This window comes from Podarcis tiliguerta (assembly GCF_965153285.1).
Source record: "Podarcis tiliguerta genome assembly, chromosome: 17".
In the NCBI taxonomy this organism is placed as follows: Eukaryota; Metazoa; Chordata; class Lepidosauria; order Squamata; family Lacertidae; genus Podarcis; species Podarcis tiliguerta.
The window spans coordinates 35,890,904-35,903,012 of record NC_139550.1 but is presented as its reverse complement, the minus strand read 5'-3'; the positions used below and the strand labels follow the sequence as shown (position 1 = coordinate 35,903,012).

The 12,109-nt window shown below is 47.2% G+C and overlaps 1 protein-coding gene across 2 annotated transcripts in view; it reads left to right on the top strand.

The window, feature by feature from the left end:
* Positions 1-10,741, top strand: part of PRICKLE3 (prickle planar cell polarity protein 3) — a 37,675-nt gene extending 26,934 nt beyond the window's left edge. For both annotated transcript variants that reach the window (XM_083419911.1, XM_083419912.1), the window contains exons 6-9: positions 2,433-2,636; positions 5,311-5,497; positions 7,211-7,726; positions 9,237-10,741. In XM_083419911.1, the coding sequence (XP_083276037.1) occupies positions 2,433-2,636; positions 5,311-5,497; positions 7,211-7,726; positions 9,237-9,889 (1,560 nt within the window). In that variant the 3' untranslated portion in view covers positions 9,890-10,741. The remainder of the gene's footprint in view (positions 1-2,432; positions 2,637-5,310; positions 5,498-7,210; positions 7,727-9,236) is intronic.
* Positions 10,742-12,109: the final 1,368 nt, after the last annotated feature.

Below are 12,109 nucleotides of genomic sequence, written 5' to 3'. Positions count from 1 at the left end.
ACATCTGAAAATTTTCCAATCTAATCACTTAATATACATTTCTTAATTTCACTATTACCTTTAAATCTTATGACTAATTTCTCTTCTTCCTCTATTTTGCAATATTTCATATATTTTTCCTTACAAAACTTCTTGTAGTCCTATTAGCGTAATTTGTTGATTACAATTGCTCTTCAAATAGTTCCTATATTTTTTCCAATCTTCTGCAAATCTCTCATCCTGCAGGTTTCGAATCCTTCCTGTCATTTTATCTAATTCTGCGTAGTCCATTAATTTTGTCCGCCATTCTTCTTTCGTCGGGATTTCTTCTTGCTTCCGCCCCATATTGTTTTTTAGAGGGAGACATGTTAACTAAACAAAAATATTCCATCCAATGTCTAGTTTAGCACTCGCAACAGCAGATTCTCAGAGTTCAGCTCAATGTGTAGAAGCCATTACAAACCTCTGGTGGCTTGTTAAATCCACTGTGGCTGAACCTGAATCCAGAAGTTCAGATCTTATCAGTTGGGCTTCATAATTAGATTCATAAAGATAAAAAGGTAAAGGACCCCTGACAGTTAAGTCCGGTTGCGAATGACTGTGGGGTTGTGGCGCTCATCTCGCTTTACTGGCCGAGGAAGCCGACATTTGTCCACAGACAGTTTTTCCGGGTCGTGTGGCCATCATGACTAAGCCGCTTCTGGCGAACCAGAGCAGCACACGGAAAAACCGTTTACCCTCCCGCCAGAGCGGTACCTATTTATCTACTTGCACTTTGACGTGCTTTTGAACTGCTGGTTGGCAGGAGCTGGGGCCGAGCAATGGGAGCTCACCCCGTTTTGGGGATTCGAATCGCCGACCTTCTGATCGGCAAGCCCAAGGCTCAGTGGTTTAGACCACAGCGCCACCCACGTGCATACTTAGGCCCAATTTGTGTGGTGTGAATGGTCTTTCCTGGTGCTCAGGGCCAGCATCTCTGTGTTCATGCGTGCAAGCGCTACTTAGGCTGGTCTCTTGATTCATGCTGTTCCTTCCCATGCCAGTAGTGCTGGTGCTCTAGGGAATTCTACGCGAGTGGGGCTTGCATAAGTTGCTCTTTCGATGCTGAGGTTGCTTCACTGGAAGTTGAATCAGGGTTGTGATCTGTTGGCAAGGGCAGCAAATTCCAGGGTGATCCCAGAACACACCCTTGCTTCTATTCCGGGTCATTCCTGGGCCATTGTGTGTTGGTAAAGCGCTCCATTCTCCACCCATCTCTGCATGTCGGAGATAAGAATTGTTGGCATGGCTCTGATTCACTCCTTGTTGTGAACCTGGACTATTGTAGCAGCTGGGATTTCTGACAGCTACTACAGTCCGCTGGTGAGAGCCTCCTTCCAGCCTTCTGTTTGTGTTGCTGCCACATGCCTCCTTCCTCGCCCTCTCATGTTGGTGGGGGACAGTTCCCATCGGTCCCAGTGAGCATGGTTGCAGGGGGGAGTTACAGCCCCCCAAGCAACTGGAGGGCACCACGCTGGCAGACGCTGCAGTAGGCAGTGTGTTATGGCTCCTGGATTCTGTGTGTGTGTGTGTGTGCACGTGCGCGCGCACGCGCACACACACACACACACACACACACACACACAGACACACACACACACATGGCAATTGCCCAAGAAAGTTATGAAGGTAGCTCTGTTCCACTGTATTTGCATTCTGTGATACACAGGAAGGGTTGGTCTCTAAAAAATTTGGAAGAGGAAATATGTGGGCTGTGAGTTGCACCTCCCACATGGAAATTTTGAATTTTGGCTCCTGGTACAAGAGGAGAGTTAAAATACATTGGAGGAGCAACAGCAACATCTAGTGTTCAGATGAGGTACTTGGCTCTTTTAATACACACAAAAATCCCAACCCCTCGGCTCTGTTCTTCTCTTTTTTATTTAAATCTTGTTGATTGCCTTTCAGCGAAAATTCTCAAATGAAACAAGAAATGTTTAGAAGCACAAACTGTGCACAAAAGCAACAGAGCAGCAACAAGGTCATTTCAGAGCACACTCACCCTCGTAAAGCTTCCTGTGTAAACCAAACTGTTTTTGTGAGCAGCCCTGGAAGAAACATGGCTTCCTAATGGAGGGTGACAGTTGTGGTGCCACCCCTGAGGAGGCCCTGCCGTGAGCCTTGGGGAGTCTTATTTCTGAAGAGGAAATGCCCCTCTCTGAAGGCCTCTAGTCTCATAGGGTTATATGGGAGAAAACAGTAGCATGGTTAGAGCCTTGTCTGATTTATGGCACCCTGGCGAATAAGCAGCACCTTGAATTAAAAGTCTCGAAAGGTGACCACTGCCTTGGACAGTTTGGGTTTAAAGCAGAGATAGAGAACCTGTGGCTTCTGTAACGTATGTGTGGTGCTTCAAACCCTTTGCAAAGTGATATGTAAGTCTTAAGTGCTCTTGGTTTCTCTTCCCTTGGCAGTGCGGGAAGCAGATATGTGGTGGGGACATTGCGGTCTTTGCCAGCCGGGCTGGGCATGGCGCCTGCTGGCACCCACAGTGCTTTGTTTGCACCACCTGCCGGGAGCTCCTCGTTGACCTCATCTACTTCTACCAGGGCGGCAAGATCTACTGTGGGCGTCACCACGCCGAGCGCCTCAAACCACGATGTGAGGCCTGCGATGAGGTGAGGGTTTGTGGCAGACACTCCGAAGGCCACAGGGTGGGGATATTGGATGGATGGATGGGTGGAGGATGGATAGATAGATACTAGGGTTGCCATAAATCTGGAATTTCCTAGAGATACCCAGAATACTGCAGTCGGAAGCAGTGTCTGGGCAGAAATCAGCAAAAAACAAAAAAGTGTTGGTGCTGACCTTTAAAGCCCTAAACAGCCTCGGTCCTGTATACCTGAAGGAGCGTCTCCACCCCCATCATCCAGCCCGGACACTGAGGTCCAGTGCCGAGGGCCTTCTGGTGGTTCCCTCGCTACGAGAAGCCAAGTTACAGGGAACCAGGAAGAGGGCCTTCTCGGTAGTGGCACCCGCCCTGTGGAACGCCCTCCCACCAGATGTCAAAGAGAAGAACAACTACCAGACTTTTAAAAGACATCTGAAGGCAGCCCTGTTTAGGGAAGCTTTTAATGTTTAACAGACCACTGTATTTTAATACTCTGTTGGAAGCCGCCCAGAGTGGCTAGGGAAACCCAGCCAGATGGGCAGGGTATAAATAATAAATTCTGTTCTATTCTATTCTAAAATGCCTAGGAAAATCCATACGTATGGCAACCCATGTCGGTCCAGATTTTCACTTTTTGAAAGATGGCAGTCCTGATACACACACGCGCTCACACACACACGTTTTGAGATTTCTTCTCCAAATTGTGCACCAGGTCGCATGCTTTTATGCCAGATGTTGATCAGACCTTGTTTTGCTGAGTCAAGAAGCAAATTTCTATTTCAGTTTTAAATGATTTAACCCAACGCAGAATGTTAGGAGATATGACTGTGGGACAAGGGGGTGATGACTAGTTTTTAGTTTTAAAAGCAAAAATTGGGCACTGGTTCACCACCCCTGGATGTCATTAGTTATTATGACGGAAGGGAAAGCTGAGAAAGGGCGAAGAGGAACAAGTGTCCTCCTGGGTATTTTTGTACCCATATATATATATGTGTCCACACACACCCACACCCACACACTTTTTTGCTTACTTATGGCATTTTTATGCCACTCCACAACATTTCTGGGTGGCTTACAATGAAAACCAATGTAAATATAAAGCACAAAAGCGTGAAATCGGAACTACATCTCCCTAGAAAGTGTAGTGATGGCCTTTTACAGTGTTGGCTGTAAAGGGGTTTTGACCAATTCATGGAGGATAAAACCTCCATTATCAGAGGAAGTCAGCCTCTGAATACCATTAGTTGAGAGTTACAAGTTGGGATAGAGCCGCGGAGCTCGGGTTCTGCCAGGGTGGGCCTTTGGCCTGATCCAGCTGGACTCTTCTTAATCTTAAAATAAGGGACTTTTTGGCTTAACTCATCTAGTATCTACACCTGCCATCCCATTTCTGCAACCTTGCGTTTTGGGAAAGCCTTCAAGACTCAAGTCATTTTTGCCCTTGTTTCCTTGATGGATCATAATCATGTCATTGGAATTTGGAGTCTATTTTTATTTCTATGACTGTTTCATTCTTGGTTTTAGTAATGCTGATTTTTTAAAAAATACCTGTTGTTTTTATTATTGTAAAACCACTTCCAGGGAGGAACCAAAGGGAAAGAGGTGTGTATTTCAGGTTCCCAAACCTCCCTGGCAGAGCAGATTTCTACGTGTTCAGAAAGGGCACTTGGTATAGCTCTCCTGGGTCGTTACTTCATGAAGAGGCGGTAACTGTTTGCTGTGCCTTGAGTTCCAGAAGGGATTTTCTGGTTGGCTTAATGCCGTTGGGCTCCCCTCCCCCACATATTTAGGGAAGCTTTTAATGTTTGATGTATCACAGTATTTTAATATTCTTTTGGAAGCCGCCCAGAGTGGCTGGGGAAACCCAGCCGGATGGGTGGGGTATAAATAATAAATAATAATAATAATAATAATAATAATAATTATTATTATTATATTAATATTTCCTCTTTGCCCCTTGGCTCACTTGTCTGAGTTGCTCGAAGTTGTTGTGTTGCAATTGGGGACGAAATCAAAAAAGAAGATAAGACGTTTTTCCAATATGCTACGGCTGCTGCTAGGATATTAATTGCACAAAAATGGAAGAGCCCAAATATCCCAACAATCAGAGATTGGCAAGCAAAATTATATGAGTATGTTGAGTCAGCGAAAATGACACAAAAAATTAGAAACCAAAAAAATACAAAGTTTGTTAATGATTGGAAAAAATTTATGGTATACATTGAAGGTAACTACAGAGACTTAAAAACCATAGCAGGTTTGATATAAGTCCTACGACGCGCAAACCAGTAACAATTAATAGCTGCAGAAAAGAAAGAACTTCTTATTAAGAAACCCGAAAACGGGAGGGTAGGAGGTCAAGGGAGGTGTAGGGAAAAGGTTTAAATATTTAAAAATATAATGCTTTAAGGAAAAGGACAAAAATGGTAATGAATGTCATTCCTACGTTATGTATGGATATTGTTTATTAATCTGTTGATTAGTTTTGTTTTTTCTTTTTCTCTTTGATCTTTTTCTTTTTTTCTTTCTTAAGAGAAACTCAATAAAAAGAATAAAAAAAAAAAAAAGAAGTTGTTGTGTTGCATGTGAGTGGGATTCCACACTCACTTCTGCAGGCGCCTGCCTTCTGTTTACTTCCCTCCCCTCTGACTTGTGGCTCCCTTTCTTGCCCTGCCCAACAGATTATCTTTGCAGACGAATGCACAGAGGCTGAAGGCCGCCACTGGCACATGCGCCATTTCTGCTGCTTCGAGTGCGAGGAGGCGCTGGGCGGGCAGCGGTACATCATGCGCCAGAGCCGCCCCTACTGCTGCCGCTGCTATGAGAGCCTCTACGCAGAGTACTGTGACGCCTGTGGCGAGCACATTGGTATGGATGCCCAGAGCTATTTTGAATAGGCGGGTGCTTTCTGCACAGTTTATTTGGCTTCCAGAACTAAGGTTTCCAGGTGGACTTTTTGTAAGAAATGGGGCAATAGATGAGATGGGCACTAGGCAAGGGGGGAGTTTGGGAAGAGGGTTCTCCTGGGGGGCCATTTGTGGGTTCCTTTTTATGAATTATCAGATAATTGGATCAGGCTATGCTTCACGTGGGACGCGGGTGGTGCTGTGGGTTAAACCACAGAGCCTAGGGTTTGCCGATCAGAAGGTCGGCGGTTCGAATCCCCGCGATGGGATGAGCTCCCGTTGCTCGGTCCCTGCTCCTGCCAAACCTAGCAGTTCAAAAGCACGTCAAAGTGCAAGTAGATAAATAGGTACCGTTCCGGTGGGAAGGTAAACGGCGTTTCCATGCGCTGCTCTGGTTCGCCAGAAGCAGCTTAGTCATGCTGACCACGTGACCCGGAAGCTGTACGCCAGCTCCCTTGGCCGATAAAGTGAGATGAGCGCCGCAACCCCAGAGTCGGCCACGACTGGACCTAACAGTCAGGGTTCCCTTTACCTTTATGCTTTACAGGGAAGGAAGGCAAGGTAAGTCTCCAGAACATGGTTTCCATGCCAGGACTCAGTCAACTTGAACACTGTGTTTGCAGAGTGTTTCTTTAGCATTGGGAAAACTCAGTTACGGCTGCGGTGCAGCCACAGACAGCTGCAATGGGGAAAACTCCCAGCAGTGGCAGACTTTGGGGTTTAGAATTTCAGCAGCGCCCCGTGAGATGCCAAAATTTGGCACCACTCACCTTGCAATGTTTGTCATTGTTGTGGTGAGCTCTCAGTGCCCAGGGCAGGCAAAAACCTGTCGCACTCCCCCGAAACTCACCTTTGCTCCCAGCCCAGAGATGACATGATTCCCAGATAGGGCGGATTTGATTTAAATCAAATCAATTTAAATCTCAATTTAAATCACATTTTAAATCACAATTTAAATCATTAGTCAGTAAGACTTAATTTAAATCATTAGGCAGTAAGACTTGATTTAAATCATTTTTTTTAACAGAAAGATTCATTCTTGCTGGTATAATCTTAATATTTACAACCTGATGAAGGTTTCATTTTTGGAATAATAAATTTTCAGAGTAGTTTTTACAGTTATATCCAAAATTACAGATTTGGTTATACTATTAGAAATACATAGATAATTATGAAATTATTGTGAGGTTTAATAAGTTAACTGTGTATATTTAGACAACTTTTCTGCTGTACTTTATTGGAAGGAGAAGAATAATCATTTCCTTAATAACAATTTATTTAACTAAAACAGTAACATTATAGCATATGTATCTATGTTTGTTAACTGATGTGGTTAAACATTTGTTGTTGTTTTTTAAAAAAAACATAAAAAACTTAAAACAAATCCTTCTTTCCTGATGAATAGCCTTTGGACTATAATGTAACTTAAATGGAAAACTTTCTTTAGAAAGATTTTTCCTCCAAAAGCATTTTATTTTAAAAATACAATTTAAATTTTTAAAAATCTGATTTTTTTTAAAAAAAAAACTGATGTAAATAAAAAAAATCTGATTTTGTTTTTGTTTTTTTAAATCACTGATTTTTATCCACCCTGTCCCCAGATCTTTGATTGTGTGCTTGTGTAGTAATGAAGCACTGACCTGTCCCCTGGTTTGGCCTTTTCCTTTCCCTGCAGGCATTGACCAGGGCCAGATGACCTACGAGGGCCAGCACTGGCATGCCACAGATGCTTGCTTCAGCTGCTCCCGCTGCCACCAGCCCCTGCTGGGGAAGCCCTTCCTGCCCAAGCAGGGCCAGATCTTCTGCTCTCGGGCCTGCAGCCTGGGCGAGGACCCCAACGGCTCGGACTCCTGCGATTCGGCTTTCCAGAGTGCCCGCTCCCAAGACTCCCGGCGAGCCAGCTGGCAGCAACGGCGGGTTCAGGCCCAGCGCTCGCCCTCCTCCTCCCACGTCGCCCGCTCCATTTCCTTTGGAGGGCAGCCGGCACCCGCTAGTTCGGCCCCAAGGATCCGAAGGAGCTGGAGTGGCTTATCTGGAGCAGGGGAAGAAGTGCCGACGGAAACAGAGGAGCTCTCGGATCCAGACAGCAACGGCTCGGGCTGCAGCCAGAGTTGCGAGGAGCCAGTCAAATGTACATCTCGGGGTACTTCCACTTGCCCACCACCAGCCATGGAGCAGGAGCCAGGAACAGGTGAGGCAGAACCAAATGTGTTGGTGGATTTTTTGGGGGGGAATCCTATCACCACCCAGTGGCGTAGCGTGGGGGGTGCAGGGGGGGCTGGCCGCACCGGGCGCAACATCTGGGGGGGGGGCGCTCACACTCGCAGCTCTCTGCCCCTACCTGGCTCACTCACTCTCACTGCAATGCTGGCTGTGCGAATCCGATCCGAGCTGCCGGGTCGCCGCCCACTGTGGAGGGGTGGGTGCCAGGTGTGCGGTGCGGTGCGGAGAGAGAGCGAGGGACTATCTGGGGGAGGGACAGTGCAGGGGGGGGCGCAAATTACTTGCCTTGCCCCGGGCTAGGGGGCGCAAATTACTTGCCTTGCCCCGGGTGTTGACAACCCACGCTACGCCACTGTCACCACCACAAACTTCTGGATGTTATTTGGGAAGGCCTTCCCTTGAGGCTGCCCCAGAAACTCCAGCAGATGCAGAATGCTGCGGCGAGACTCCTTACGGGGTCCTCGCCGTGGGATCACATTCACCCGGTGCTATACCAGTTGCACTGGCTCCCGGTGGAGTACAGGGTCAGGTTTAAGGTGCTGGTTTTAACCTTTAAAGCCCTATACGGCCTTGGACCCTCGTACCTACGGGACCGCCTCTCCTGGTATGTCCCACGGAGGACCTTATGATCTTCAAATAAAAACATCTTGGAGGTCCCGGGCCACAGGGAGGTTAGGCTAGCCTCAACCAGAGCCAGGGCTTTTTCGGCTGTGGCCCCAATCTGGTGGAATGCTCTGTCACAAGAGACTAGGGCCCTGCGGGACTTGACATCTTTCCGCAGGGCCTGCAAGACAGAGCTGTTCCACCAGGCCTTTGGCTAGGGCACAGTCTGACCCCCCTACTTTTGTAATCCTCATAGAACTCTAGCCCAATGGTTGCCATTAACTTGACTCTGAATTGATTTTAGAATGTATTTCAATTAAATGATTATGATTTTATGTCAACTGTGTGATTTTTACTGTTGTTAGCCGCTCTGAGCCCGGCTTCAGCTGGGGAGGGCAGGATATAAATAAATTATTATTATTATTATTATTATTGAAATATACTCAGTCGAGAGTGGTTTTCATGCTCTATATTCAGCTCATAGTGGTGAGGAGGAATGGAAGTTCCCCCAGAATGTGTGCTTTATACACTTTATTTACACAATGGGCCCCACGTGATTGGCTAATTCTGGGATTCTCCTGTAGGCCAATCAGGTTGCGGATTCACTTCCACCTGGAGCTGGATTGGGTGGCTCCTGTGGACCAATCAGACTGCTGTATTCTGGGTCCTATTGTTCTAGGACCAATCAGACTGCTGCATTCTGAATACTATTGTTCTAGGACCAATCAGACTGCTGCATTCTGAATCCTATTCAACTCAGTACATAACAATTATTATTATTATTATTATTATTATTATTATTATTATTATTATTATCATTCTGCTTAGGAGTCTGGGCCTCTTTCTCTAACGGTCTTGTTTCTCCCCTCCCCCAGGGACTGAGAGGCGACCGTGCTTCCAACGCACATCCCCCTTGCGCCATTCCATGCCGGAGCTGGGCATACATCCTTCCAAGATCCCAGACTGGAGCAGCAGCTCAGCTTCCAAACTCCAAGCATCTGCCCAGCTGCGACCCAGCGAGGGGCCTGAGCTGGGGATGGCCAGCTTTGCCCGGGGAGGGGCACCCCGAGTTAGCTTCCGGGAGCCCCTGGTCTCGGGGGAGCCCAGTGCTCCTGGTCTCGAGCAGACCTCCGTCGACGCCCAGCTGCTTCAGAACGGAAGCGTTAGCCGGGGACACCCTCGCTCCACCTCGGACAACTCTCTCAACCTGGGCAGCCAGGGCTGGCGGCCGTCAAGGAAAGGCGCAGCGGAGGGCAGAGGAGCGAGCCTTTCCTACTCCGCTTCCGAGGGGGCTTTTCCTGCCTGGCACCGGCGTTACCCACCCAGGGGATGGGACTTCAGCTCTTCCGATTCCTCCGATTCTTCCTCGGAGGAGGAAGGGTATTTTCTGGGGGAGCCGATACCCCTGCCCCCCCATTTACGAGGCGGGGCTAGCCCCACAGAGTCCACGCCACCCACTGACTCGATACGTAAGCGGCAGCGCCGAAGGCTGCGTGTGGTCCGGGACAAGAATTGCGTCGTTGCATAGACCTGACTTCCACCTTCTGGACTTTGGCCACAAGAATCCAAGTATGAAATCGGGATTTAGGCTTGGAACCACGGACCTTTGCTCCGTCCGCCATGACTGCTTTGACTCGCGACCCCTCGCCAGGGATCCTCTTCAAGTGACCTCTCCATCGCAACCGTTGAAATCCCCTCACCTTTCCTCAGGGACCCTTGAGCGCTCTCTTTTCCATGGTGACCTTTGATCTTTAGATGTGACCCTTCTGTGAAGAACCTTATCTCCTCTCTCTGGTGGTCTTTGAACTTTGGTTGTGTTTCTTTTCCATTGTGGCCTTTTGACCTCTCAACTGTGACCTTTTGAACATGAATTAACCCTTCTGTCTCGAACCTTTGGAGTGATGGTCTTTTGAACCTCTGCACTGTGCCCTATGAACTTCCAACTCCAGTCTCTTACCTGAGAACCCTTGAACTTTGGTTTTGACCTTTCCACTGTGACCTCTGAACTTATCTCACCTCTCCTGGGTTAACCCTTGTTGATCATTGACTTTCAAGTTGCCATTATGAATTGCCTGCTTTCAAGCTCTGGGTGCTTTTTTCTCTATAGATCAGGTGTTTGGTGTGTGTATATGTTGTGGGGGGTGAACTCCTTTCTACATCTGGTACAGGTTTGCACCCAATCAAAGGTGGACACCAGGTGTCCTCTATAGGGCAAAGCCTGCAACAGATCTTCTCGATCCACCTCAAACTACTCTTCCCTGTCCTGTCTTCTTGCACTTTGTGCATCTCTTGAGTTTGCAATTTTTAAAAATTGGGTGGGTTTTTTTTTCTAATTGAGGATTTAATTTAATTGAAATTTAAATAAAAATATATGAAAACACTTGTGTGCTGCAGTGGATTGTCGCAGCATGTTGGGCCTTAATCAGGGCAAGCAGGATGCTGTGCGGCGAACATTCAGAATGGTCCTCTGTGCAAAAGGGATATGGTGACTTCTTGCATCTCCGTCTTGAACCAAGGAAGAAAAAACAAAACACTTCAGTGCACTCTTCACTAGTTTCATAACGAAGCCCCTGGAAGCTAACCTAAACATACAGTCATACCTGGGGCTGAAGTCCCTTCAGGTTAAGCCTTTTCAGGTTGTGCTCCGCAGCGACCCAGAAGCAACGGAGTGCGTTACTTCCAGGTTTCGCTGCTCGCGCATGCGCAGACGCTCAAAATGACGCCACAAGCATGCGCGGAAGCGGCAAATTGTAACCCGCGCACGCACAGACGTGAGTTGTGTTCACTTCAGGATGCGAACGGGGCTCCGCAACGGATCCCGTTCGCATCCAGAGGTAAAACTGTACAAGGCAATTTTCTCTGTCCCCCAAAACTGTACGGCAGGCTACTGCGGAGTAAATCCTTCCTTTATAGTCACCTCTTCTGTTTTACACTCAGCTTTAATTACCGTAGATCAGGCATGTCCAAAGTCCATTTCAGGGACCTAATCTGGCCCGCCGGTCTATTTAAACGGGCCCCCGTGGCAGTATATGTTGTGAGATAAAATTCCAAAAAAAAACCTCAACAACTTCAATCCTAAAAAAGCTCAGCCCTCACGCATGGTCACTTCATCAAATCTGGCCCTCTTTGAAAAACGTTTGGACACCCCTGCCGTAGACTAAGGACACTAAGTAATGAGAAAGTGCCAAACAACTCAATGGAGGCTTGTACTCCTTTATTTAGTGGAGATTTTGTGTACACAGCACTTGGGTGTGTGAGCTGGCCCTCAAAGCATCCGCGTTTAAGGATAAAAATAAAGCACAGTCATTCAGGCAGCAGAGTTAAGCTCAATATAGCCACAGTGTGCTGCTAAGTTAGACTTAGTCCTCTAGGGAGAATTTCCTCCTTCCGGGGGGCAGCCCCTTGTTTATTATTTATGCTCCTGTGCCAGATTCATAGCCCCAGCTAGAACCAACATCCCTCTGCCCCACATTCTATCTGAGCACATTTTATCATCTTCATATGTCTCCTGTTTGCTAAAGGAGCACACATGAGGATATTACGCCAATTTAATCTTCCAGTAAACAACCCAAAGAATGACCAAGGCTATTCTGCCAACTTCATGGTGGAACACGGATCCGGCCCAAACTCCAGTGCTGTAGCTGCTGTTTCCCCACACCCCGTGAGTTGCCTTCTTTTTTATGATTCTCTGCATGTACAGTGCTACCTCAGGTTAAGAACTTAAATTGTTCTGGAGGTCTGTTCTTAA